Source organism: Malus domestica, chromosome 14 (assembly GCF_042453785.1).
Source record: "Malus domestica chromosome 14, GDT2T_hap1".
Taxonomy (NCBI): Eukaryota; Viridiplantae; Streptophyta; class Magnoliopsida; order Rosales; family Rosaceae; genus Malus; species Malus domestica.
The window spans coordinates 22,360,427-22,387,897 of NC_091674.1; the positions used below are offsets into that span (position 1 = coordinate 22,360,427).

At 38.4% G+C, this 27,471-nt stretch overlaps 5 protein-coding genes and 1 long non-coding RNA gene across 15 annotated transcripts; 3 read left to right on the forward strand and 3 right to left on the reverse strand.

Moving 5' to 3' along the window:
* The first annotated feature begins 863 nt into the window (after positions 1 to 863).
* LOC103430155 (uncharacterized) lies at positions 864 to 5,146 on the forward strand. 10 transcript variants are annotated; one of them, XM_070812171.1, is made up of 11 exons: positions 923 to 1,324; positions 1,595 to 1,689; positions 2,029 to 2,125; positions 2,211 to 2,252; positions 2,352 to 2,459; positions 2,958 to 3,236; positions 3,484 to 3,722; positions 3,854 to 4,072; positions 4,187 to 4,285; positions 4,373 to 4,453; positions 4,555 to 5,146. In XM_070812171.1, exons 6-11 carry the CDS (start codon positions 2,963 to 2,965, stop codon positions 5,029 to 5,031), a joined length of 1,389 nt encoding a protein of 462 aa, XP_070668272.1. In that variant the 5' UTR covers positions 923 to 1,324; positions 1,595 to 1,689; positions 2,029 to 2,125; positions 2,211 to 2,252; positions 2,352 to 2,459; positions 2,958 to 2,962; the 3' UTR covers positions 5,032 to 5,146. The 10 variants fall into 10 exon arrangements, with proteins under 10 accessions (XP_070668268.1, XP_070668269.1, XP_070668267.1 ...); XM_070812170.1 differs by having other exon boundaries at positions 2,963 to 3,236; XM_070812167.1 differs by lacking the exon at positions 2,029 to 2,125 and having other exon boundaries at positions 864 to 1,324; positions 2,963 to 3,236.
* Positions 5,147 to 8,240: 3,094 nt separating this feature from the next.
* On the forward strand, positions 8,241 to 10,273 carry LOC108172921 (large ribosomal subunit protein uL11c-like). The gene is made up of 4 exons (XM_017331138.3): positions 8,241 to 8,645; positions 8,720 to 8,892; positions 8,986 to 9,049; positions 9,892 to 10,273. Exons 1-4 carry the CDS (start codon positions 8,408 to 8,410, stop codon positions 10,101 to 10,103), a joined length of 687 nt encoding a protein of 228 aa, XP_017186627.1. The 5' UTR covers positions 8,241 to 8,407; the 3' UTR covers positions 10,104 to 10,273.
* A 518-nt stretch (positions 10,274 to 10,791) lies between these two features.
* LOC139191418 (uncharacterized) lies at positions 10,792 to 11,601 on the reverse strand. Its single transcript, XR_011575468.1, has 2 exons — positions 11,409 to 11,601; positions 10,792 to 11,316 (listed from the first exon to the last, which is right to left on the reverse strand). It is a non-coding gene; the product is annotated as an uncharacterized lncRNA (long non-coding RNA).
* A 1,070-nt stretch (positions 11,602 to 12,671) lies between these two features.
* Positions 12,672 to 15,552, forward strand: LOC103431074 (metal tolerance protein 1-like). The gene is made up of 2 exons (XM_008369223.4): positions 12,672 to 12,894; positions 14,056 to 15,552. The coding sequence occupies exon 2, from the start codon at positions 14,056 to 14,058 to the stop codon at positions 15,391 to 15,393; it is 1,338 nt and encodes a 445-aa protein (XP_008367445.1). The 5' UTR covers positions 12,672 to 12,894; the 3' UTR covers positions 15,394 to 15,552.
* A 104-nt stretch (positions 15,553 to 15,656) lies between these two features.
* LOC103431087 (caffeic acid 3-O-methyltransferase-like) lies at positions 15,657 to 21,445 on the reverse strand. Its single transcript, XM_070811801.1, has 4 exons — positions 21,198 to 21,445; positions 16,283 to 16,590; positions 16,122 to 16,186; positions 15,657 to 15,905 (listed from the first exon to the last, which is right to left on the reverse strand). The coding sequence occupies exons 1-4, from the start codon at positions 21,443 to 21,445 to the stop codon at positions 15,657 to 15,659; spliced, it is 870 nt and encodes a 289-aa protein (XP_070667902.1).
* Positions 21,446 to 22,119: 674 nt separating this feature from the next.
* Positions 22,120 to 24,385, reverse strand: LOC103454924 (protein DMR6-LIKE OXYGENASE 2-like). The gene is made up of 4 exons (XM_029093217.2): positions 24,132 to 24,385; positions 23,618 to 23,865; positions 22,970 to 23,291; positions 22,120 to 22,539 (listed from the first exon to the last, which is right to left on the reverse strand). The coding sequence occupies exons 1-4, from the start codon at positions 24,354 to 24,356 to the stop codon at positions 22,324 to 22,326; spliced, it is 1,011 nt and encodes a 336-aa protein (XP_028949050.1). The 5' UTR covers positions 24,357 to 24,385; the 3' UTR covers positions 22,120 to 22,323.
* Positions 24,386 to 27,471: the final 3,086 nt, after the last annotated feature.

The following is a 27,471-nucleotide window of genomic DNA, read 5'->3' on the forward strand; positions in this document are numbered from 1 at the left end:
GCTAAATCGTGATTTTTCGTTTATAACCGTCGAAATATTTTGTCTTGTTGCTTGATCTCTGCATGTTCATTTTTTGCCATTCTTGGCATATGAGATCTTGAAGCATATAAAAACATGTTTGACGGTTGGATCGTTGAAATTAATTTCGTACAATGCGTTTCCTATCAAAACAATTGGTTTACTAACACTTAAAGTTTAATTATATTTTCATTAAGTATAACTTAATATTTTGTGGTATCCACTTGTGTAAATACTTTAAATTGACGATCGAATATGTTCATTGTATTCATAAAGGGTCAAGGAATGTATCTGTAAAAAATCATCAAAATCGGAGTTAAATGTACCGTTAAATCGTGATTTTTCGTTTATAACCGTCGAAATATTTTGTCCCCGTTACTTGATATTTGCATGTTCGTTTGTTGCCATTTTTGGCATACGCGATCTCGAATCATATACAAACAAGTTTGACGGTTGGATCGTTCAAAATATTTTCGTACAGTGCGTTTCCTTTCAAGTTCAGTGGTATATATATTTACTATGTAGATTTTAATTTATTTATTTTGTAGTTATAACACTTAAGAGATTGAATGATATATATGTTAAAAAATTATTATGGATTTTTGTTAGAAAAATATATTATTGTGGGGTTTAAGTAAAAAAAAGAATTGAACTTGAATGGAGTAAAATCACATTTTCAGTAAAATTTTTAATAATTTTTTAAAAATAAAAATAACTTGCGTGACGCTTTAATGTAATCGTCGCGCAAAACCACTTTGCGCGACGTCAAATTGTATACCTACGTCACGCAAACTTGATAATTTTGGCGGTGAATAATGAAAAATAGGTGAATAATGAAAATTTTTGGCGCTGAACCCGTTGACCTATTTCTTCCCTTTCGCTCTTTCTTTCCCGTATCTCCCCTACCCTTTCGCATAATCCTTCATCTTTCCCCTTTCCCGTATCTCCCTCTCGCTATATCTTTCCCTCATCTACTCTTCCCCTTTCGCATTATCTTCATCTTTCCCCGCATAATCCTTCATCCCAATTAGTTGCAGCAAAAGAAAATTTCTTAATTGTGGATCCGCAAATGCTTCATCTTTCCCCTTTCCCCTTTCCCGTATCTCCCTCTCGCTCTATCTTTCCCTCTCGCCCTCTCGCTCTATCTTCCCCGTCACTCTATCTCCCCTTTCCATAATCCTCATCTACTCTTCCCGTAGTCCTCATCTCCTCTATCTCTCATTTTCGCCTTGATCCCCAAATCTTGAACCCAGTACCGCAGCCACACGAATCTCGAAGCCGACGTGAATCAAGTCTCAAATTCAAGGTAAGGGTTTCTGATGCAAATGTTGGTCTGGTTACTGAATTTAGCTGATGCAAATCTCGAAGGCTTCAACATTCGAAGGCTTGACTGATTAATTTATGATTATGAGATGGGTTTTGTTTAGTCTCCAATAACTCTCAATATCTCTGATTTTATGAGATGGGTTTTACTGATTAATTTATGCAAATGTTGGTTTGGTTGAAATAGCAATTGAGTCTCCAACATTCGAAGGCTTGACGTTCTTGTGTGGTGTTTTTCTCCCTCTGTGTGCAGACGGTTCCTGCTTGTCAAAATCTCCAAGGCTTGACGGTTCCTGCAGACGGTTCCGGCTTGACGTTCTTTGCTGCTCCGTATAAATTAGCTTGAGGGTGAGCCTATCACTGTCCCTCACCTAATTGTAAACAGCAGTTTCTCAGCAGCCTCACCTACTTGTGGGGTTTCCTTCTTTGAATGGTTTTAATATGGTATTCCTGACGTTGCTGTTATGTAATTGCCTTTTCTTTTCAAAATTTCCCTTAATATGATATATGTAAGAAAAGGAGGGCGAGGGTTTTGGTTTACAGTGAGGGATGAATGGGCACTATTCAGCTTTGAATTTACAGAAATGCCAAAAATTTAACTCTTGATATGTTTCGTGTGTTAAGGAACTAGTACATCAAACTGTAGAGCCAATAGGTAACTTACTAGTGGGCTTTGCTTCTCATTAGACTTGGTCTCCAGTCTCAGCCAGAATATTCTCCAGTGAAGACTCAATTTTCAATACAACTCCAGTGGATGCCTTTACCAAACCAAAAATGAATAAACGTAAAATGAACCAATAGAAATACAATTCCATTATGATTTCTTGAAAAATGTGTAGAGTACCTTTTAAATTGTTGCTCGTCCTCAGGTCTTTGAGAAGTCTCTGCTATGCACTTTAACCCTTGATGAGGTACATATGTTCTTATAATTGATTTGTCTTTCTGTCTTTGTATCTAAACATGTGACAATATTTTTTAATATCTTTGTTCATTGAGCTTCTTTTCTTTAGTACCTAGATTTGTACCTCATCCGCGTAGATGGCTTAAGAAGAAGAATATCATGCGCTGTTGAAAGAGAGCATGGCTTGGAGTATTCATTAATCAGGGAAACCTTTCAGGTTTGTTTTTATTTTTCACTTATATAAAAACGTAATTCATTTTTGCGGCGAAGTTACAAGGAAAACTAGTTGGGATTAAACTTACCACAATTGCTTGACAAGTGCTAAATTGCTGATCGGGCATATGTCAAGTGCTAAATTGCTGATCGGGCATATGTCAAGTTTTGTTTAAACTGCTGAAATGGCATGCTGTTAAATGGAAGAATGAATAGAGAGTACTAGTGTATTTGGATATGTTTTCGGTGATTACTGCCTAGTTGGTTGTTAACATAATTTTGTTATTCTTCTGCCTGGAATCAGGTGGAAGGTTGCGTTATATGTTTGTTAAAATCATTGTGTCTCCTGCTGTCATCTCCGGGATGACTAGAGCACATGTAGTGAGCAGTCTTGCAATTTTTTCACACATGGTTTATTTGTTCAGTTTTCTTGCCTTTTTCTTCTAGTTTCAAATGCAAGAAAGGATTAGTTTCTAATGTTATATTTTTATGGTTCAAAAAGTGTAGATGTCGCGGTTGATCACTCGTCGTAGGAGTGTGACCAATGCGCCTCCCGCATTATCACCATCTACTGCTCCGGCCGTGAGTGCTCCATTGATTGGGGAGCCTACACCTTTCATTGAGGCTACTGCTACGACATCCCAGGTGCCATTATCATCGACGTCATCAGTGTCCGTTCAGTTTCTCAATGCACGGCGGCCTCACCGGCGCCGCCGTGATTCAGAGTCTTCTATTCACAGTTCCTCGTCATCCAGAGTCGAGGATGGGGGCTCCCCTCCAGGTAGTTTTTTTTTTCTAATTCTCATTATGTTGTATTTTTTTTTCATTTTAAAATTATTATTTTTATGATTGTGAAAATCTGCTGGATTGTGAAAATCTGCTGGATTGTGAAAATCTGTTACGGGTTGTGAATTACTGTTATTTTACTTTTTTAAGGTTTTGGGAAATGATATATTGTTAGGGGAGGTTTTGCAGAATTTTTTGTAGAAATTTAAGCTTAGGGTTTTCACCATAGTTTTTTTGGGCAGCTAAAAAAAACACCAGGGGGCCTAATCGAATGCTGAAGGCGGCACAAATGGTACGTCTGTCCGCCTCCTTGATCAAGATTGCATATGACTCGCGACATCGTGGAGCGGCTACCTCACAGCAACATAGTATCGTCGTTACTAGCTGTGGTTATGTTATTAAAAATTGTTGTCCTATGCAATGGAAATCTTGGGCAGAAATTCCCGAGGAGACGAAGATACTGGTGCGAGACAAGTTGTCGGTTAGTATATTAATTTTTAGCCTTTTGTCATTTTTTTTTCCAATTATGTTTACAAATATTATAAGCCAAAGTGTACTATCTTAATATTATTAAATTTCTTACTATTATTTTGTTGTTTTTCATATTTGTAGGTCAATTTTGATTTTAAGGACATATCCCCCGAGGTCATCACCTACTTAGATGAGACCTTTGCAAACCGGTACAAAAATTGGAAGAGCGATCTTCATGCGCATTTTAAGATATGGGGTGATGTGGAGACTGCTCGCCTACAGGGTTGCCCATCCGAGTTGGCGGACCGGCGAGAGGATTGGGAGTGGCTTTGCAACCATTTTACGGACCCAAAATTTGTGGTATGTACATAATATTTTAATAATAATTCATTAATGTTTTAGTTATTTTTTTAAGCATTTTAAAATAATTGCTTTTAAATCGTCACACTAACATCTATATTATGTGTTTCACAGAAGAAATCTATTGCTGGCAAGATTGCTCGGGAGTCAAAGACACTTCTCCACCATTCCGGTTCGAAACCCTTTTCGTATAGGCTTGAGGCACGACGTGAGGTAAAAGTATATTACTTTTGAAATTTTATACAATTTATTTTTTATTATTGATTAATAAAATTTTCTTAATGTTTTTTTTTTCTTCAGGAGGGTTCTAAGTTCCCAGAGATCGACGTGTTCAATGACGTTTACGTTCAACCTGGCGATGAGACCAGTGAGCAGCTTTATGTAAGTATATGTAATTGTTATTATTCTTATATTTATGAATCGTTCAAATAATATTTATATTTTGTTATTAAACATTATATGTTTTTTCTTTATTATTACAGGCTTCTATGGTGGAAAAGCGTGATGTTGTTCTCCAAGAAGCAACATCGCAACTTCCCCCGGATACCCCGATTGAGGACGTCACTGTATCCGATGATGCAGGTTTTGAGATCATGACTGAGGTCCTGAATCAGAAGTTCGGTCGTCGTCATGGCAAAGTTGTTCGGGGCATGGGGAAGGCGCGTGTTCGTGAAACGGGTGCCTCCTCTTCCAGATCGACCACAGGAGAGGTCAATGCTCTGAAGGAGGAAGTGACAACCTTAAAAGGTCAGCTTGTAGCCCAGAATGAGCAGATGAAGGTTCAGAACGAGCAGTTGAGGGCCGAGAACGAGCAGATGAAGGCTCAGGTTAGGACCCATGACGACAAGATGAATATGATTCTACAGGCCTTAGCGATATCCGGTCTTCAAATCCAGATGCCATCACCTGATCTTGTTCCACCTTCGACTTCCCAGCCATTTCATCCAACTGATACCTAGTAGTTTGATGTATCAAACCTAGAAGACTACTTATTGTAGTTTTTTCTTTTTTTGTTCGGACATGTTGTATGTATATTTTTATGTAGTTTATAATTAAATACTTTTTATTGGTTTATTATTTATTTTTTAGAATTGAATTACAGTATTTATTAAAAATTATATCAAAACTTTTTTTGTCCCCAAAAAAAAAAAGTTTGCGTGACGAAGAAGTTGCATAGGTCACGCAAAGTGCCTTTGCGTGACGCACAATCCTACGTCATGCAATTTTTTTGTCCAAAAAAAAGTTTGCGTGACGACGAAGAAGTTTCCTACGTCGCGCAAATATCTTTGCGTGACGCATATACGTCGCGCAAAGTAGCTTTGAGCGACGCAGGCAACTTCTTAGTCGTCACGCAAAGTAGCTTTGCGTGACGTATATCTACGTCACGCAAAGCTACTTTGCGCGACGTAGGTAAGTGCGTCACGCAAAGTGGCTTTGCGCGACGCATGCAACTTCTTCGTCACGCAAACCCTGCTTTCACAGGCTTGGCGCGACGTGTGGTGCGTGACGAAGGTTCGTCGTGCAAAAACTTGCGTGACGTTTTTATGACTTTGCGCGACGAAGGACCTACGTCACGCAAAGTGTTTTTTTTACTAGTGCATGGATGTAGAGGGAGTGAGAGGGACTGAATTTGAATGTATCTGAAGGAGTTGTGTTGCAGAAAACACCTCATAGATGGATGGCTATATAGATAATAGATTCAAGGACAAGTTTATTAAAATAAAAAATAAGATTCCTTGGAGCTTGCATAATATTGTTGGCCGGTCAAATTTAAGAAGATTAGGTCATTTTTTCTTGTCTCCATATACCAAGTATTGGATTAGAATCATCTGTGCAAACCTACATGATTGTTTTGTGGAATCTTAACTTGTCGCGTGTCAATTGTGCTGCCCATCTTTCACTAGTTTTAAATCTTTTGATAGCACGGAAAGGAACCCCGATACGAATATGAAAGTTGATTGTTTAATGGGTCAAAATATATCTAAACTACATATTTATAAAATTTTCTTTGTCAATTAAAAGAGAATGAAAATACTATTTAATCTTCTATCACAACAAAAAGTCTAACGGCAGTAACGTATTTTGATAAAGCTTATTATATTAGCATTCCACAAATTGTTGAATAAACCTCACATACTTAATACACCCCACATTTACTTTTTCAATTAGAAATTATTTTAATACACCCCACCTCCTTCCCCATAATACCCTCACACCCCACATTCTTAATATACACCTTACATTTTCTATACACATCCCACATTTTTTATATACCCCATATTTCTCAAATCTTATAACACTCATTTTTAATTTTGCCGAATGATTTCAAACTATATGAACGTTAGTTTGCCGAATGATTTCAAATTGAATGATTTGAAAAAATGTTTAGGTTCATTTGAACGTTTTTCAATAACAATAATAATGATTTTAAAGCTTTCGAAACACTGATTTTGTGTTCCATTCGTCAAAAATAATTTTTCTCAATCAACATGTTTGTAGTTTCATTGCTTAGGGTTTTATTCAACAATGGAGGGTGGGAGGGGTTTTTGATAGTTGAAGTAGATAAATAATACGTCAAAAGTGATTTGGGGTGTATTTATAAATTTTTTATTATTTTTTAAACCTAATAAGGTCAAAATTGTCATTGCATAGTAAAGTCAATAAGTCATTAATATTAAATTTTAATGTGGGGTGTATTCAACATTTTGTGGGGTTCTAATATAAAAAGCCTTTGATAAAACAAAATTTTACTGTTTTTTGTTTAAACATCACCTACATATGATTCTAACATCTCTAATTTAAAAAAAAAAAAAAAAAAACCTCTCTCACTCTCTTCTCACTCCCACGTTAACTCGCACTCTATTCCTCTCTCCTTCAATTTTAAAAATAAAAATAAAACACTTCACACACTTTGTGTGTGGGCATATACTAGTTTCTAATTATTTTTAGGTATGTTGTACTCTCGTATTTCATCTCCTTCTTTAATTTGGGTTTTGTGGAACCACTTACACAACTTTTAGAGTTGTATTTCGAACATGTTATCATATTATTTAATTGAAAAATGGAGAGTTTCTCTCAAGCTTATGATGTATCTAAGGATGATGGTTTGTAATTGCTGCACTTGTAACTTGTGTTGTCAAGAGTTCTGATATCGGTTGCTCGTGCTGAACGGTGTAAAGCTAAAACACCGGCACCAAGTGTTGTATTTTGCGTGCCAAAAGTGAGCGATTCTTTAGTTTCACTTTTAAGAAACAATTTACTTGTTGGTTTGATTAGCTTAAAAAAGGGACATAATTTGGTGAAAGCGATTCCATATTGCATCCAACTAAACCATGTGCAGTCTCTATTATTGCATCTCCCAAGTATTAAGAACGCAGTTAGCTACTGAGCTATTCGCGTAAACAAATGTGTTCACAGGATATTTTACTACCTTAATTCTCTGTCCCTTTTGGGAGAAATTCATGGACACTCTGGTTACATTATTATGCCATATTTGGCGAATGGAACTTGATTAATTAAAATGGACAATTGCCCAACTTTCTAAGGAATGGGACTTGACCAAATAGAGGCCTCGTTTGGTACGAAGAATTGTATTGGAACACAAAAGATAGTCGGATATTATTTTTAACGTATGTTGAAGGAAAAAATAAACAAATTGTGATAAACTTGGAGGGAGGATATAGATTAGTCAATAAGAAAACTTATTCATTTCTATCATCCTAAAAAATGGTAGGATTAGAAAGGAGAAATTGTCTTCTTATCTATCTATTGGCCCTAAAAACTACCAAGCTTACATGTTGTGCATGCTAATAAGCATTAGATTTGGATCAGTGCAATTCAATGTTATGTTTGGTACTCAAAATTGATAGATATTGGACAGAATCAATTCGACTGTAATTTCATATCATGTGCATTTTTGTTGGATAGGTATAACTAATCCTTTCAAGAAGTTGGGACAATTAAACCCAACTAATTCGACCCCAATATCTAAACCTAGGGACCCAAATAACCCAACTAAATTAATCTTGTGGATCACCAAACAATGCATTGGATTCGTGTTTCTCTCTCCAATCTACACTGCATACACTCGTCGTTGACTTAATTTGTTCACCTCCTATGGGCTAATTAGGCCCACGTAAATCCTAGCCCAAAACGTATTTAACCGCTCGCTGCTACCCGCTAAAACCAGCGAACAACCACTCTGCTATTACGACGTCGTTTCCACAGGGTTATAGAGATTCCGGTTGTCTATTCGAAGATAGGACTCCACTGGCTTTTATCCAAAAAACTCTGCCTTCCTGCTGAGACACTGCTCAGTGAACTCAAACATCTCCCATGGCGTCCTCCGTGTCTACCTCCCACCACGTCCTCTCCTCTCTCTCCTCGCAGAATACCAACAGCCGCGACAATGTGAGGACTCAGCTCTCTTCCTCCCTTTGGGGCTCGCCGATAAGCATAAGCAGCATGTTCTCCTCCAACCCCACCAGCTCCCTCCAATTCAACACGCGGAGGCGCCTCAGCGTCACAGCCATGGCTCCACCGAAAGCCAAGCCCGGCGGAAAAGCCAAAAAGGGTATTCCAAATTCACTGTTTTGCTTCGTCAAACGAATTTGAGTTCATTTCGTTGATGGGTTTTCGGTTTTGCAGTGATTGGAATGATAAAGCTGGCGTTGGAGGCCGGGAAGGCGACTCCGGCTCCGCCGGTCGGCCCGGCGCTGGGTTCGAAGGGTGTAAATATCATGGCTTTTTGTAAGGATTACAATGCCAGGACGGCGGACAAGCCCGGCTATGTCATTCCAGTTGAAATCACCGTCTACGATGTTAGTCTTCGTTGCGAATTTGGTATAATTTTTCCAACTCTTTGCTTAATTTTTGCAAGATTGTGACTTTGTTATCAGATTTTTTGATGCCAGGATAAGAGTTTTACTTTCGTTCTGAAGACCCCACCGGCTTCGGTTTTGCTTCTTAAGGCTGCAGGTATGATTGTTTGTTTTCTGTTATATCATTGTGCCCTCTATCTGTTTGATGTGGGGTTCTTTGAATTTTGCTCACACATTGGCATTTCGTTGTATCGGAAGATATGTCGCCGTGTTTATTTTCTAAATGCTGCTGCTCAACCAGTGGATAAATGCAGATGTACTTGTGATAAGCTTTGCGTGTTCACAATTTGTTGAGAATGTTATATCTTATCAACAAACAAGAAAAATGAGTGGAAGATGTAGTAGATTGAAATCTTTAAATGGGTATTGACGTCTTCATGGCCGGCGGACCCTATCTTTTGCCAAATAGTATTGGTGTCTATAGTTCATGTATATATGTTTCTGTGTTAAAAACTGGGAGCATTTTGCATTACATGAAGAAAATGAGGAAATTTTGATTAATGTAAGGAATGTGGAGTCAGCCGTTATGAATTGGCCATTGAACTTTCATATGACAATTAGTTTGGCATTCTATCTCGTTCGATTAAGTTTCAAACCTATAGCTGGAATGCTAGGACAAATCCAAGTATAAGTGGCAAGCTTACTTTCATGCACAATATTGTGGCTTCGATTGTTATTCTCTTTGATCTGTACAATAATTGGTTTTGATTACAAGGACTTCACCGGAGCATACTAGAATTTTCATTGATTATATCTGTCATATCTGCTATAACTCAAGTCTTGGCCGCTGTTTTAGAAATATCACTAATCTGGACATGTTGAAATATTTCGGCTTTGTTATTGTATGCCATCACGTATATGATCATGATCGGACCAATCACATAAAAATCTTTTCTTGCAATAGTTGTTCATCTGTGCTGAATGGTATGCACCCTGCAGGAGCGGAGAAAGGTTCAAAAGACCCAAAGATGGAGAAAGTGGGAAAGGTCACCATCGATCAGTTGCGTACAATTGCGCAAGAAAAGCTGCCGGACTTGAACTGCTCGACAATAGAATCAGCAATGCGAATCATAGCAGGGACTGCAGCTAATATGGGGATCGATGTCGACCCTCCTGTTCTAGAACCCAAAAAGAAGGAAGCTCTGCTGTAATTCTGCTCTCAGCATTTTGTTTCCTCGATTAGGCTTTGTTTCTTGAATCACACTTTGTAAGTTTCCAGAAGACGGATGGAAATCAGTATGTACAAACTATCACCTCCGATTTTTGTTGTTGGTTGTAAAATTCTTCATCCATGTTTTTTATAGTGCTCTGTTTTCTCTTCTCTTACAACCTTTATACTTTATTTCCCTAAGGCTCCATCGTAGCGGTTGTTGGAAGATAAAGCGAAAGCTTTACTTCAATCAATTGTTATCAACTGGGAATGAGGGAGTCGAACTTGATGGAAACTATCTCGGCATTGGGGAATCAAATTTGAAACGTCTTTTAATATTGAGAAGAGAAGTGTTACTAGACCTTTTTATTTTTAGAAAAATACACAAGCGATATTCTACAATAATCTACACTAAAGGGAAAGATAAGATTTAAGTTCACGACACAGTGAGAAGAACCTAAGACCAAAACAATCCACATAGTCACCAGGCTAAACCCTAATCCATAATTGCTTCAGTTTTGGTATTACTCAGCTTCATTATTTGGATTTGGAATCTGGAATATGACAAATAGACTGAATTTTTTATCTTCTTTTTGGATAAGGCATATTGGAATTTAGGTGTCGTCCACTCTACTCTTATGTTTGTTTTTTTTGTTGACTAAAATTGCAGTAAAAAGACAACTCTACCCTTATGTTCAAACAACCAAAATTATAATTATGGATAATCATGACTAGTCTCTTGCCACAACTGTACACGTGTGGCAATTTGCTTTTTTTTTTTTTTTTTGGTCAAGGGAAAGATTTTATTCCAAACAAAACACAAACTTACAAACAGACAAAGGCCCAACAACACCTATACATAGCCAAAAAGGGCCTAAACAGAAAGAAACAACAGAAACAGAAAATAAGCCCAAAATCAAAGAACATCCGAGAAGCATCACTGCCTTCTCCATCGACAATCCAAGGAACTGTTAGCCATCCGATTCCCCGACCACCGCTGATCATCTTCTTCACTGACGTCTTCTGCGCACAACCATAAGTTATAGGTAATCGACATCCAAGCGAGAGAGGCCAATCACCAGTTGGAAGCTCAGAACAAGTCCCGAGCAACACTGCCCCAAGCAACAGACACAAAGGAGAACATGGTGGTGTGGAACACACTCGAGCTGGTGCAAGCGCAGGAACTTTACACACGATCTCGACAGAAGACCTAGCTGAAAAACAAAGCAAGGAAGAATCAGGAAGAAGAGAACACACAAAGTAGGAGGAATTAAAAAGGCCGAATAGAAAATTAGGGAGAACCAACAGTAGATGCAGGAAGAAAAAAAGGATAAAAGGAAAAAGAGGACACATCACCCGACCCCAGCCGAAGCTAGGGTCGGTGCCACCGAAGAGCCTGGAAGAAGATCTCACATATGTACTCTCACAGCAGAGAGAAAGAAACACTCACAAAGGAGAGAACTCAATTTCTTTTATTTATATTTGCTCTCCTTATTTTATTATTTATATTTCTATTGGAATTAGTTGGTTTATGCAATTTGTATTTTTAATTCACTGCTGTGCATTTAGTGTTCTTCGGAATTAGTAAAAGACAACTTGTGGATGAGAGTAGAAAATTCCCATATTTCAGTGATTAGTTTAAAGGTTAGAATATTGATAGTATGTTTGTCATCAATTAGATGTTTTTTTTCTTTCTCCTAATGTGTGTTTGTGCATGGATACATAATATTGTTAGTTCAAAAAATTTAATAAATGAGAATTTGGTCTAAATCGTATTCTCAAGTTGACTAAAATGTTTGAATGTGCTTTTAGAATGACTGAAAACACTTTTGGTGAAAATGTTTTTTAACTCAATCCTTAGTATGAATTCAAGTGGATTTTGAAAAAAAAAAACTCTTTAAGTGCTTCATCCAAGAAATATATATCTGATGCTTCTTCCAAAAAGCACTTAAAGTGCTATTGAAAACAAAAAATCAATTTCAGTAAACGTGCTTTCAATCATTTTAAAAACACTTCAAAACGAGTCATAACTTGTTATCCAATTCAAAATCGTATCACAAAGGATTTTACCATCTTTGTTTGGATTTCCTTCTTGTTTAGGTTTTTGCTTTGTTTTGGGATTAGATTTAAGTCATGTTAAAGTAAGGTCAATTTATTTTACTTGTTTTCTACAAGCAATAAAAGAATAAATCGAACTCAAAACTATCAATACACAAGTTTTTTTTTAATTTTTTTTTTTTGAATAAACTATATTATGTACATTAAAGGGTGAAGAAATAGATTAAGCCTCACAATAAGCTAATAATAATAAGGTTTAAATTTACTTTTGACGAAAATCGAACATAAACCTCTTACACAAGTTAACACTTGATAAAATACCAAATGTTTCAATCAAAACAAAAATACCAAAGGTTATTAGACTTTTTTTAATATTTTTTATGACAAGAACGTCATTAAAGTCTTGAAAGGATTAAAATACCCAAAAAAACCAATCCACGTGTTGGCGGCCCAAAGGGCAGAAGGCCTTTTAAAGGCAAAATAATAAATAAAATCAGTCCTTAATTGTCATTGAATGAAAAACAAAGAAGGAATGCAAATCGTCACCAAAAGGACAGGAACCTTCTCCACACCCAAAGTTGGGATTCTAAGCCCACTATCTATATATATATATGGGATATATATGTATAAAGTTCCAAGCATCAAGCTTTCCTCCCAATAATATACAACACTAAAGATCCGTCTCTATTTATCTACTTCCACTTCCCCCTTCTGAGCAATACTGCTTTCAAGAGGTATCTCTCTCTCTCTCTCTGGATTCATTATTCAAGTGTTCAAGTTTCGATTTTTATGTGGGGGAATTCATAAATTCGACGCCTTTTCAATTACGCAGATTCTCAAAATCGAGGGAGATGTTGAGTTTTTAATATTATCTCATTTGGGTCTGTTGGTTTTGATTACATGTTTTGGATTTTGCTCTGTTTTTCTGCACTTTGTTGGTGATATTGCTTGTGGGTCTCGTGGTTGTATTAATGCACTCATTGCCCATCAGTGTAAAGATTTATTGGTTGCCAGTTGGGTTTTTGAAAGGTAAAGTTTCATAATTTATATAATTTTTATGTTCTCTGATTAAGGTATGCATTTTCTCTTGATTGCTTGCCAGAGGATTGCTCAATCATACCCCTATTTATTGTATTCATGTATCCCTCGTGAAATTTTTGGTTTCATTCTTATGTATAATGTATCTCAATTGAATTTTCGTGATGTGGCGGTAGCTGTATACTGTGTTTTTCTTCAACTTAGTAGGTACTAGTTATTGTATAAGCATTAATGTTGCAGTGATGTGTATTATTTATGCTTCACACCATATGTTCTTGTCGAAAGGGACACGGCGCTTGACGTATATGAAGGAGCACTAGCCAAAATTTCCACTACTTTCTCCCTTCGATTGTTTGTGGCTTTGATTTGGGTTGCACAGTTTTGTTTGTACACTTCTTGTAGGTTTGGCGTCTGAGCAGATTTTCGGATTTGAAGTCCAGTAATCGTAGACGCTGTTTATAATCTTATCGAACCTGTGATTATGATTGTTGGGTAAATATCGGATTGGGCAGAGTACATTACATTCGTTGTGTATGTATGGAGTGTTCTGTTGAGCGTCTGTTATTCAAATAAACTAGTTAGGGAGGTGACATAAGAGAACACATATTTCTTTTGCTCCTGTTGATTTTCAGGACAGCCAATAGGATGCTTGTTGAGGTGCTTCTATTCTCTGTATCGTTTTTGTTTGCTGCCTTGTATTCGTTGAGTTAGCTCTATGTTGTCCTTTTCACGTTGTTATTGTTTTCAACCTTGTTTTTATTATTTACTATATGATTCGTAGGGTTATATCTGACAAAAAGATCTGCCAGAATTTACTGAGGCTTCATCATCTCTTACAATTTCTTATTGCCTTTCAGATGGAAGCTCAAAATTCTGGGCATTCGCATGTAGTTGAAGTAGGTGGAGATGTGCCAGCTACAGATACGAGCTTGTGTGGGACCAAGATTTGTGGGGATGCACCATGCGGATTTTCAGATGCTAAAACTAGTTACAAAGATGCACAGGAACGGTCAGCATCCATGCGGAAGCTTCTGATAGCAGTTGTCCTCTGTGTCGTTTTCATGAGTGTGGAGGTTGTTGGGGGTATCAAAGCCAACAGTCTTGCGATTCTCACTGATGCGGCTCATTTGTTGTCAGATGTTGCCGCATTTGCAATTTCTTTGTTCTCACTTTGGGCATCAGGATGGGAGGCAACTCCTCGTCAGTCGTATGGCTTCTTCCGGATTGAAATACTAGGTGCTCTTGTTTCCATTCAGATGATTTGGCTGCTTGCTGGGATCCTTGTTTATGAAGCCATTGCAAGACTTATCCATGGCACTGGTGAAGTTGAGGGCTTTCTCATGTTTCTTGTTTCTGCGTTTGGTTTACTGGTTAATATCGCCATGGCACTCTTATTGGGTCATGATCATGGGCACGATCATGGACATGGACATGGACATGGCCATGGTGGGCACGGACATGGACATGGCCATGGTGGGCACGGACATGGACATGGCCATGGTGGGCATGGTCATGGTCATGGAGATGGTGATCATAATCATGGTCATGGAGATGGTGATCATAATCATAGTCATGAGGATCATGATGAGACCCATAACCATGGGATTACTGTGACAACACATCACTCTCATCATCATGAGGTGCACTCGAATCATGACGACAAGCACCATCATACCGATGTAATTAACAGCACAGAACCTCTGCTCAATCATAGCTCTGAAGGTGAAAAGAAACCAGAAGGTAAAAAGAAGAAGCAACGAAACATCAATGTGCAGGGGGCTTATCTTCATGTACTTGGCGATTCCATTCAGAGTATTGGAGTGATGATTGGTGGAGGGCTTATCTGGTACAAGCCAGAGTGGAAGATTATTGATCTGATATGTACTCTTGTATTTTCAATAATCGTGCTGTCGACAACAATTCGGATGTTGAGGAACATTTTGGAGGTTTTGATGGAGAGCACTCCCAGGGAGATTGATGCCACAAAGATTGAGAAAGGTCTCTGCGAGATGGATGAGGTAGTTGCCATTCACGAGCTGCACATATGGGCGATAACTGTTGGGAAGGTGTTAATGGCTTGTCATGTTATCGTTAAGCCGGATGCTAATGCCGATATGGTGCTGGAAAAGGTTGTAGACTACATCAAGAGAGAATATAATATCAGTCATGTAACGATTCAGATAGAACGTCAGTAGAGATGGAGAGAGACGATGTGTCAATGCCCGACTGTTGTAATTAGGTCAGTTCAGAGTTTTTAAGACTAGACAGATTATAATCTATCATCCCATTGTTTTGCTCTTATATGTTCCTTGTTAAATCTACTTATCTCGTCAATGAATGAAAGTTTAGTATAATGTCTTTGAAACTCAAAAGATTACAGTAACCAAACATATCCAACTGGAAACTACATGTTCTTTAACAGTTCCACGACAGAAAAGGTAAAAGCGGAACAAGCAACTCAAATGTCTGAAAATCCTGCTGCTTTTGCCATACTTTGTAATTCTCTCTCTGTTCTCTCCTTTCCCATCACATTGGTATTCATTAGGTACACATCAAACAGAAACAAACTTTTAGCAGAAAAACTTGTTCCCGGGGCTTCTTGTATCACCATATCCACCACTATCACTTTTCCGTTGTCTGGCAAGGCCTCATAGCAATTCTTCAGTATCATCAAGCATCGATCATCATCCCAACCGTGTAGTATCCACTGTTAATAAAATCATTTGCATTGGTTGAAAGCTGTTGATAGTGTAACTAGTCGAATGATATTGGGTTAGGTCGGTTTGAATACGAAACTTAAGTGTAGGGGTAAACAAGCTAGAGCGCCCACAGTTATATTGAACATTTTGGTTCAGCGGAAGTAAATGTTTGCTTTTGAACTTGCTTTGTAAATAAGCAGTTGAATAATTCTCAGAAACCTCACCTTCATGAAAATGGCATCGCCTTTCGGAATCCTCACAAACATATCTCCTGCAATGTGCTCTATACCTGAAGCAAAACTCTTTCAGTAAGTTAGCAAAGCAAAGCGAACTACGAAGAGCTACACGAAGTTGTCCAAAGGTAAGCGAAAAATTTATATCATACCGGGATGGGAGGGAGACTTTTCGACAACTGAAGGCAAATCATAGTTGATGCCCTTGATGGCAGGGTGCTTGGAAATTATCATGTTAAGAATAGTACCGTCGCCACCACCCACATCTACCAGTGTGTGTAGACCTTCGAAACCCGTATAAATCTCCAGAATCTCCTTCTTAAAAATGAGGTTAAACTCTTTCATTGAGTCCGTAAACAGTCCACCAAGTCTGTCATCCCTACCAATGTAATCCACCACATTCATTCCATAGGCCTGGCTAAATGGGAGTCCTCCTTCCAAAACTGCATCTAACTGGTACCTGCAGGAATGGTGACATATGAAGGTGGCCGCACTGATGCAAAAGAAATGAACTTTGTTCGGTTCTTTACTTGCAAATCAATAATAGTTTGACGCGTATACATAAATAAATTGTTTATATTACAACATGAAAAGTTTTTGCACATGTGTCATACTGTAAGTTAAAACAACAACAACAACAACAACAACAACAACAACAACAACAACAACAACAACAACAAAGCCTTTTCCCACTAAGTGGGGTCGGCTATATGAATCCTAGAACGCCATTGCGCTCGGTTTTGTGTCATGTCCTCCGTTAGATCCAAGTACTCTAAGTCTTTTCTTAGGGTCTCTTCCAAAGTTTTCCTAGGTCTTCCTCTACCCCTTCGGCCCTGAACCTCTATCCCGTAGTCACATCTTCGAACCGGAGCGTCAGTAGGCCTTCTTTGCACATGTCCAAACTCATTTTGTGTACGTGTTGATGCTTCACCGCCCAACATTCTGTGCCATACAGCATCGCCGACCTTATTGCCGTCCTATAAAATTTTCCCTTAAGCTTTAGTGGCCTACGACGGTCACACAACACGCCGGATGCACTCTTCCACTTCATCCATCCAGCTTGTATTCTATGGTTGAGATCTCCATCTAATTCTCCGTTCTTTTGCAAGATAGATCCTAAGTAGCAAAAACGGTCGCTCTTTGGTATTTCCTGATCTCCGATCCTCACCCCTAACTCATTTTGGCCTCCATTTGCACTGAACTTGCACTCCATATATTTTGTCTTTGATCGGCTTAGGCGAAGACCTTTAGATTCCAACACTTCTCTCCAAAGGTTAAGCTTCGCATTTACCCCTCCTGAGTTTCATCTATCAACACTATATCGTTTGCGAAAAGCATATACCAAGGAATATCATCTTGAATATGTCCTGTTAGCTTATCCATTACCAACGCAAAAAGGTAAGGACTTAATGATTGTTGATGCACAAAATCAGTGAGGACTTTGGTATAACAGAAAGTATTAAGTTTGTGATCTTCGCTAGATTGTTCTGGTCATTAGTGTGGATAAATATGTAAATGGATAGAGACAGGAAAGCAAACACAAGATGTACGTGGTTCACCCAGATTGGCTACGTCTACGGAGTAGAGGAGTTCTCATTAATTGTGAAGGGTTTACACAAGTACTTAGGTTCAAGCTCTCCTTTAGTGAGTACAAGTGAATGATTTAGTACAAATGACATAGGTTCAAGCTCTCGTCTTCACTTGCCTTATCTGTCTCATAGATAGATGTGGCATCTTCTCTGGAAGTACTCTTCCTCCATCCAGGGGTGATATCTTTAACTGGTGGAGATGCACAAGGTAATGTATCAATTTCACTTGCTACTTGTAGTTTCAGGCTTGGTCAAGCGCGATACAAACCATGTAGTAGGAGTCCCCTAAGTCGTCGAGCTAGGGGATCTGCTGAAAGATGCGACAGACAAGGTAAGCAATCAGAGCTCCAAGCAATCAGTCCCAGATCAGAAGTTTGATTTCGAGTTCCAGCTGATTGTTCTCATTCTCCCTATCTTGCAGGCAGCATGGAGGATAAAAAGAAGAAAATGAGAATAGATGATATGAGATACTTTTGCTTTTGAAGAAGTAACTTTCCACAGGCTTATTCTTGAACTGGGTTGGAGGATTTTCTGGTTTCCTCCAGAGTATAAAGCCGACTGAAGAATTTGAGGGTCAAAACAAGTCCATCAAATCTAGAATACGTTCGACCCTACTGATATGAGATACTTTTACTGTTGACAAAGTAGTGGATGTATCGACACATGTTCTGTTATGCTTGTCTCCACATGCTTCCTTGTATCCTTCTCACTTTCCCTATCGTTCCTCAGGCAGATGTGGTATCTTCTCGGGAAGCATAAGATGTTGAAGATGAGTACTCGAGGGCAATGCCAGGTAAGTAATCAGGTAAGGGGTTCCAGGCAGTCAGTTCCTGACTAGAAGCTTGATTCCAAGTGCTGACTAATTGCTCTCTTTCTCCTTGTCTTGCAGTTAAGAACAAGGCCAAAGGAAAAGACAGGGAAAAAGCATGATATGGGATACTCTTGCTTTTAACCCTGATGATATGAGATATTCTTGCTCTGGTGTAGCTTGTTTGCAGAGGGATTATCGGGGGGAAAGAAAGCTGAGTATTTCGAGAGGCTTCGTTGGGAGTGCCCTCTCAGATATGAGGAAGGGTTGAGCATTTTTGCAGATCTGCCTGTCCGTTGAGGATGGAGGTCGACATATATAGGAGTTTCCCTAACAACAAGTAGTAATGCTATTCCTTTACCCTGCTTGGTCATAGCACGGTAGTGGGAGCTGCCAGCTTCACGTGTGTCAGAGCACTTTGAAAAAGTGGTCTGTGGTATCTGAAAAGTTGATGTTGCATGTGAAGATTACAGACAAGCTTTATCCAAGGAGATCTGGCTCTTGAAGTTGAGAAAGCGGTGCCTCTTCGGTTTTCGAACAAGCAATCTTATCGGGGATCTGGCTCTCGAGATTCGGAGAACGGTGCCTCTTCGATTTTTGAGAGAGCAATCTTGCTGGGAGTCTGACTCTCGAGATTCAGAGAGCGGTGTCTCTTCGATTTTTGAGAAAGTAATCATGTTGGGAGTCTGGCTCTCGAGATTCGGAGGACGGTGCCTCTTCGATTTTGGAGCAAGCAATCTTGTTGGGAGTGTTTTCTCGAATGTGAGTAAAGGTTGGGCATGTTTGCTAGTCTACCTTGCCACGGAGCACAGAGGTTGACACATAGGGACTTTCCAATTATCCAGCAGTGGTGCTGTTCCTTTACCCTTGTGGGTAATAATATGGTAGCTAGACCTTCAAAATTTATGTGTTTAAACTTTGTTAGTGCTGTTTCTTTGCTATTCTTTTACCCTTCTTGGTCATAGTGATGTAGTGGAAGCTGCAAGCTTCACGTGTCTAAACTTTGTCAGAGATCTTTGGCAAAGTTATCTGTGGTACCCATGAGCTGATGGTGCATGTGGAAAGTGGATGATTGAATAGTAAGATTCACGTGCTTTCTACTTCACCAGAAATCTTCAACAGAATGCCCGTAATTTCAGCAAAGCTGAGTGTGCATATGACAGGTGATGACAAGGCTGAGAAAAGCAGGTGCCTCTTCGATTTCTGATATCGGCCCTCGTGGTCTCTAAGCAGCCTAGCTTTTAAGAAAGCAAGCGCCTCTTCGATTTTTAAGATCGGCCTTCGTGGTCTTTAAGCAGCCTAGCTTTTGAGAAAGCAAACGCCTCTTCGATTTATGAGATTGGCCCTCGTGGTCTCTGAGCAGCCCAGCTTTTGAGAAAGCAAACGCCTCTTCGATTTCTGGGCAGGCGCTTCTTCGATTTCTGAAGCTCCATCGAGTGCAGATTTTTATAGAGGCTAGCATTAAGTTCCAAAGCACACTTGAATCTTCACCAGTAAAAGCTCCCTTCTTGCACTTTTAAGATCTTGATTTGTCCGACCTTTTCTCCCTTCAACACCTTTGAAAATGTCTGGCCCATCCGACCGTCGTTTTGACTTGAACCTTATTGAAGAGGTAGCCACGCCTTCTCTAGACAACATATGGCGCCCATCCTTCTTATCCCCTACTGTTCCTCTTACCGTTGGGGATTCCGTGATGAAGAATGATATGACTGCGGCGGTGGTGGCCAGGAACCTTCTCACTCCTAAAGATAACAGACTACTTTCCAAACGGTCTGATGAGTTAGCTGTTAAGGATTCTCTGGCTCTAAGTGTTCAGTGTGCAAGTTCTGTGTCTAATATGGCCCAACGCCTATTTGCTCGAACCCGCCAAGTTGAATCATTAGCGGCTGAAGTGATGAGTCTCAAACAGGATATTAGAGGGCTCAAGCATGAGAATAAACAGTTGCACCGGCTCGTACATGACTATGCTACAAACATGAAGAGGAAGCTTGACTAGATGAAGGAATCTGATGGTTAGGTTTTACTTGATCATCAACGGTTTGTGGGTTTGTTCCAAAGGCATTTATTGCCTTCATCTTCTGGGGCTGTACCGCGTAATGAAGCTCCAAATGATCAACCTCCGATGCCTCCTCCTTCTAGGGTTCTGTCCAGTACTAAGGCTCCGAATGATCCCCCTCCGGTGCCTTCTCTTTCTGGGGCTCTACAGACTGCTGAGACTTCTCTTAAGCAACCTTTGTGAAGGCTCCCTCTTGTTTGTTTATTTTGACTCATGTATATGTACATATTTGTAACTTATCGGAGATATCAATAAATAAGCTTTGCTTCATTTCAACGTATTGTGTTAAATACACCAAAGCCTTCTTCACTGAGTGAGGTCGGCTATATGAATCTTAGAACGCCATTGTGCTCGGTCCTGTGTCATGTCCTCCGTTAGATCCAAATACTCTAAGTCTTTTCTTAGAGTCTCTTCCAAAGTTTTCCTAGGTCTTCCTCTACCCCTTCGGCCCTGAACCTATGTCCCCTAGTCGCATCTTCTAACCTGAGTGTCAGTAGGCCTTCTTTGCACATGTCCAAACCACCGTAACCGATTTTCTCTCAATTTTCCTACAATTTCGGCTACTCCTACTTTACCTCGGATATCCTCATTCCTAATCTTATCCTTTCTCGTGAATAAAGTATTTGGAGACAGGTGCCAACCCATAAACCCTAATAACCTTCCCATTAGCTTGGATTGTTGAGCAAGTGAGAATAGAGTAAGCAGAAAGAAGGCAAAGCATGCGATCAAGAACTGAAGAGGCATTCGGATTGTGGAGAGATCGAAGCTGAGACGCTATTTGGGAAGGCGAAAGCAGGGCTCCGGCGCCAGCTCTGTGGATAATGTCAAGTACACCAAGCTCTATGGCTGCTTTAAGCACCATAGGCAATACTGATACGTTTGCCAACTGCGAAGCATATTGGGAGTCAGCTTCCTCTTCTCCATTAATTGTGGACATTTTTAGCTGTTTTTTCCTTGTCTTGGAGTTTTGTTTTTTTTTTTTTTTGGAATGCTCGTTTATGTTGTTGTGAAATGTTATATAGGCATGAGAGGTGAAAAGGGTTTTCAAATTCATCACGATTCCGAATTTGTTTGGTTGCTAGATGAAGAAATTGTGCATGAGACTAATCTGTTTTCGTGTAACTTCTGTTTTGGGGGCTTGACTGCACCATTTTATATTTAAAGTTGGTCTTGTTCTAGAAGACGAAATCATAACATATGGCAATGCATGAGTGGATGGAGTAAGGAACTCCTCAAGTTATGGCATTAGGAGTAGGATTCTCTCCTCTCCTAGTTTCCCTTCTCTTCTCTCCTCTTTGAACGGCTATGATTAAGTCACGTCAATGTTTTGTGTTAGTTTTTTAATAGCCAGAAGAAGACAAAAAACAATATGTGAGAGGAGGGAGAGGGAATATGATGGAAATAAGAGGAGAGAAAATTCTATTTCATGACATTAAGCCAAGTACTGTAAAATTCTCAAATAACTTTATTACTGCAGCAAATTCAAATAGACATCAACAATATCCACATCATAGTGACACTTTATTGATTCTAATGTAAATTACATACTTTTTATTTTTGTATTTATTCTTAAACTTACAAATGAAATAAAAAATCAAAATAGTTTCAATGTCTATTTCAAATAAATAGACATACTACTGAAAATATAAGACATCTCAACACTCAAACTAAAGTGGACCATTTTTTGAGGTCATTTGTGTACTTGTCCAAAGCTAGTTACATGAAATTGCACGCACATGTTCAAGTGAGTTTAAACAAGTCTAAGCAGCACTCAGTTGCAAGTCCTTTATTCCAGAATTTCTCATAGTACTCGGCATATGTGAAGTTCCTGTACATGGCTGGGTGGTCATAGTTGATGAGCTCCTTGGCAGGCCCAATTACTGCATCTGGTGATGGACAGTAGAAAGTTGGGATCGAGATTCTCTCTGAGTTACAGTTTACCACAGCCATAATTACCTGATACCAAATAAAATGGTACAAAAGTTCAAAATCAATTCCAAATTTTACTCGTATCACAAAAGCCTTGTCACTCTACTTGGACAAGTCCCCCTTGCTAGTGATAAATGAGCTTAACTATCTCCGGAGTGATGCCATAATCTATTATTTCTAATCAGGTGAGAAAAAAGACAAAGAAATCAAGATTTCACAAAGAGGATTTTCTAGTATGCTTTAGAATTTGTATACCCCAGATGATCTTTTGGCCATTGAATCCTTGGTCAACAATCCAATAACCAAAAATCAATTAAGATAGAATACAATGAAGCATAGTAGTATTAGTTTTTATTCATAAGATCCTTTATTCATGATTCATTAACCAATATCTAATGAAGAGATTTTGTTTGATCAGATACACCAAAACATAATAAATTTAGGATATAGTATTTACCTGCATCATATCACCAATGTTGACAATGAAAGTGTTGGGAATAGGGTTGACAGCAACCCACTTGCCATTTCTAAGGACCTGCAATCCAGGCACTTCATCTTGGAGAAGGACAGTGATTAGGTTGGCATCAGTATGTCCAGGCAATCCATAAGTCAACTCCGGCTGTGGACAAGGTGGATAGTAATTCAAAGCCATATGCTGCCCTTGCTTCCCCAATGCCTTAACAATACAGTTCTTTTCCAAGCCCAAACTCTCTGATATGGCCTCAAGCAATCTCAGCACCAATCCTCTCACATTTGTGCAGTACTCACCCACTTGCTCCCTGTGAACAAAGTGCAGCTCATTCAGTTGTGACTTAGATGTAATTAATTAGAAACAAATGACTCGTCTACGACTATATCCAAAGTTTGACAAGATGAGCATTTGTTTAGCAACATAAGCGTGATAAAAAAACGTAGTTGAGATGATGACAAAAAGGTGCCCTTATTTAACTAAACTGATAAATTCAATTGGATAATATTTTCTTGTTAGACTGTGTATGTGTGCTCATATTCACATCTTAACAATATAATAGTCTAGTTAGAAAACGTTGGTTTGAATATTTAAGTACTAGCATAAGATGATGAAAAAGAAGGCATCCTTATTTACCTGAACAATGGGGGATTGTTAGGCCATTCTTGGACATAGTCTTGAAGAGGGTAGCAATGGAGCCTAAGGAAGTCCCTCCAGTTGGAAAGTTTTTCAGTCCTGACGTTGAAACTGGTGGAGAGCCTAGTTGTTTTAGAAGGGTCATCTGAGTACATCTTCAACCTCTCGCTCTCTGGTAATTGGAAAAACTCTCTTGCTATATTCAACATGTTTTTGATCATTATCTCTGGAACTCCATGGTTTTTCACCTGATATAAAAAGGTTGGTGCAAAATTTAGTCATAATATGTAGTAGTACCTATATTCATACTAAACATGTAATTAAGTATAAAGTACATGTAATTAATAAAGAAATGGGATATATATATATATATATATATATATATATATATATATATATATATATATTAACGAAGGCACTTGTCAATAAGGTATGCAGAGGGAGAAAAGAGGTGTGTCGACATCATTTCCCAAAATAAATGTATATATATATGTGTGTGTGTTTTAATTGTTACCTGAAAGAAACCATCAGTCTGGCATGCAAGACCAATCTGTTCGATAATATCAGAGTGCGTTGGGCCATGGAGGTCCTTGAGATCAATGAGAGGAATGGAGGAGGCATCTGATACCTGAAAATCAGTGAGATTTGGACGGTCGGAGATGGGTCTGATGTAGTTTGAAGGGACTTGGTTCACACCAAACATGAGGTCTGTTAGCAGTAGGTTTGTTGTGGTGGCCATTTTGCTTACGACTGGAGATGGGTCCGATGTAGTTTGGATCCCTGTCCCTATTTATAGAATATGAGTTGGGTTTGGCCGTTCTAGTTGTCAGATCGGCATGCCCACCACCTTCTCACTATGGAGTGCAGACAGATTTGTCTGAGGTAAGCAAATGACGTCCTTCTGCTATGTCATTCTCTAATGCAATTTGTTAGTTTAAAGGAATATTTAATCAGATGTCATATTGGGAAGTTTTTTTTGAAATGAGATAACTTACGGCTGAAAATATTTAATTTAATTTAACATAGTTTTGTTTTATTATTTCAAAAGCTTAAGAAAAAGTTAAATAAAGCCGGAGTATGCATAGCTAGAGAAATATACTTTCTCCTCCTCTCAATTTTTCTTTCACAAGAATTGTAGTATGCATTGTGATATTTAAAACTGTAACAAGTTAATAATTTAATTACATAATTTTTGTATTTTGAAAGTAGAGAAATTTGAATTTAAAACGTCTATTTATTTTTTCAAAGAAAAATATCAATATAATTATTAGTTACACGTTTTCTTATATAATGAACCTAGAATTCATTCAAATTTTTAGCTGAATGAATATCCATACATCAATAATATTGGGCAGGTGTACAGAATTGACAGGAGAAACGAAGAACAAAAATCAGAAAAATGAGTAGTTTGGCTGATACGCATGTCGATGTGTTGGCAACACCACCGGTGAGTTATCCAATGCACCACGGGGAGATGGAAAATGGTAAACGAGTTAGGCAACTAGGCAAGAAAATAATTGGGCTGCCCCACACTTAGTCTTAGTCGGAAGCAAATTAGAAGTTTATCAGCTCTGTCGGCAGGTAATATGAAATAAAGTCAAATATTTTATTTTCAATGATGTAATCAAAGTAGCATCACAATATCGTCATTCCCTACGATCTCCATGATGTAACCCTCGTCTGCATCCGAGCCAAAATAAAAACAAGGACAAAGAAAAGAGACTGAAAAAATCAGAGGCTACCAGTGTTCCAACGATTTAATATTAAAAAAAAAAAAAAAGGTCAACCGGTCACCCAAACTTGTGACATGTTCATCACAAGTGTAAATCTCTCTCTGCGGTTTCTTTGTCCTCCCTCACTCTCCTCCAACTCCATAGCACTATCACCAACGCATGCAAGAACCACAAACCTGATAAATTTGTGCCATTTTTCTTCTTCTTTGGGATGAAGTATGCATTTTATAGAGTGGAACAAGGGAGCCCCCGGTGGGTATTGATCGTTATGGATGAAGAAAGGTTGAGGTTTTACTATTAAATTAAAGGAAATTTTATTTGAACCCATATAACTTCTCTTTACACCAAACTTAAATTTTAAATGTGAATTATCTTTTTTTATCCTATTGTATAATTACTATCAAATACAAGGTGAAATTAATAATAAAACTAAATTTTTTTAATAAACCCATGGTTGATTCTAAAGACAACTGAAAATCTAAGGCTCCTTCGAATTGGGGAATCAGGAATAAAGAACTTGGATTTAAGAATTTGGACAAGCATAAAACCATCCTCTCCTACTCCCCGCAACCTTAAAATCATCACTCTCTCTTCTACCAGAACAATGTCAACAAGGTTAAAACCGAGGACAAATCTCAATGGCTAGAGAAATTGCTCTTGTTGGCCTTAACCCACTTCTACCGACTTTCTAGAAGAATGAAAAATAACAATTAACATTTTCATAAAGATGAGGGGGGTAGCTTAATAAACATTACAAACTAGACAGTAATCGTTCAATATAATTTGTCTTTGTATAATTATTATTACTACTGTGCGTGTATTTATAAAGGGGTGTGATATCCACACACCCCTTTTTATTTCTCTCACACCATTTTAATTTTCGGTTATCGAATTGGATGAATTGAAGAAGATCAAATGACAGAAATTAGCAGCGGGTGTGGGAGAAGTAAAAAGGGGTGTGTGGATAGCACACCCCTTTATAAAATGATTTTGAGTTATGGAGTAGAGTTTAATTATTGTGGCAATGGGAGTGACTGAAGCGGCAATGGGATGAACAATGGGATCCAATTCAGATAAAGCACACTTTGAATGAATTGCAGAACAATGATTTAGAGTTTTTGTTTTCTAAATGGGTCTACAGATAAATTTACATATTAAATTGGGTTTGTGAGGGTAGTTAAGGTATTAAATTTGGGTTTAAAGAGATATTGATAGTTTAGTTAATAATAATATGGGTGCAGAGAGTAAGTTGGGTGTAAAAAGAGTTACATGAGATGACACACCCCGACCGAGATCAAGGCATGCTAGCCATCACGTGAGAGTGACATAGCCAAGTGCACGGTGCAGAAGCAATAAAGATAAGAATATACGAATAATTAAAAACCAAATTACTAGAGTGCACTACTAGACGAAAGTGATAAGAGTTAGTTACAACAGTGAACACTCCTAATCAGAGCATAAAGTCTAGGTGCAGTCCAGTAGGACAAGTACTAGTTACACAGTACCAAGAATGTCTTGCTCTTATTCAAATAGGTCAGAAATGCCAACAATCCCGAGCCACCGACATCAAGCTTACTTAAAACCTGGAGGGGCGCAAAACAGAAAATGTGAGTGGGCAAAAACAAATGTTTTACAAAATCATTTCATTCATCAATATACTAACCTCTCGCTGTAAAACATGTATAATTTTTCCCAGAATCAAAATATAAGTATAGACATAATTAGATATGAAATATATCAACTCAATTCATGCTTCACATAATCATATTCATATGTATGCCATGCCAAAATATAACAAGGTAAACAATCTAGGTAAGAATGATTTCGTAGAAATATGATATGCTAGCCGGAACCCCTGAGGTGGTCTGTACGGCTGAATTCATGGCTCAAAAGTCAATCTAGCCGGAGTCACTACAATGACCTATATGGCAATATACTGCACATAAGTCGGAACCACTAAGAAGGGTCTGTACGACAAGATTTGGTGTAATATAATTATGCTCAATTTTACTCTCTCATAATAGTCGGGTGATAAATCGCTAGTCACCTAAGAGTCGGAACCATAAATAAGGTCTGTATGACAAGACTGTGTACTTAAGTTGGATCCAATATGAGCATATG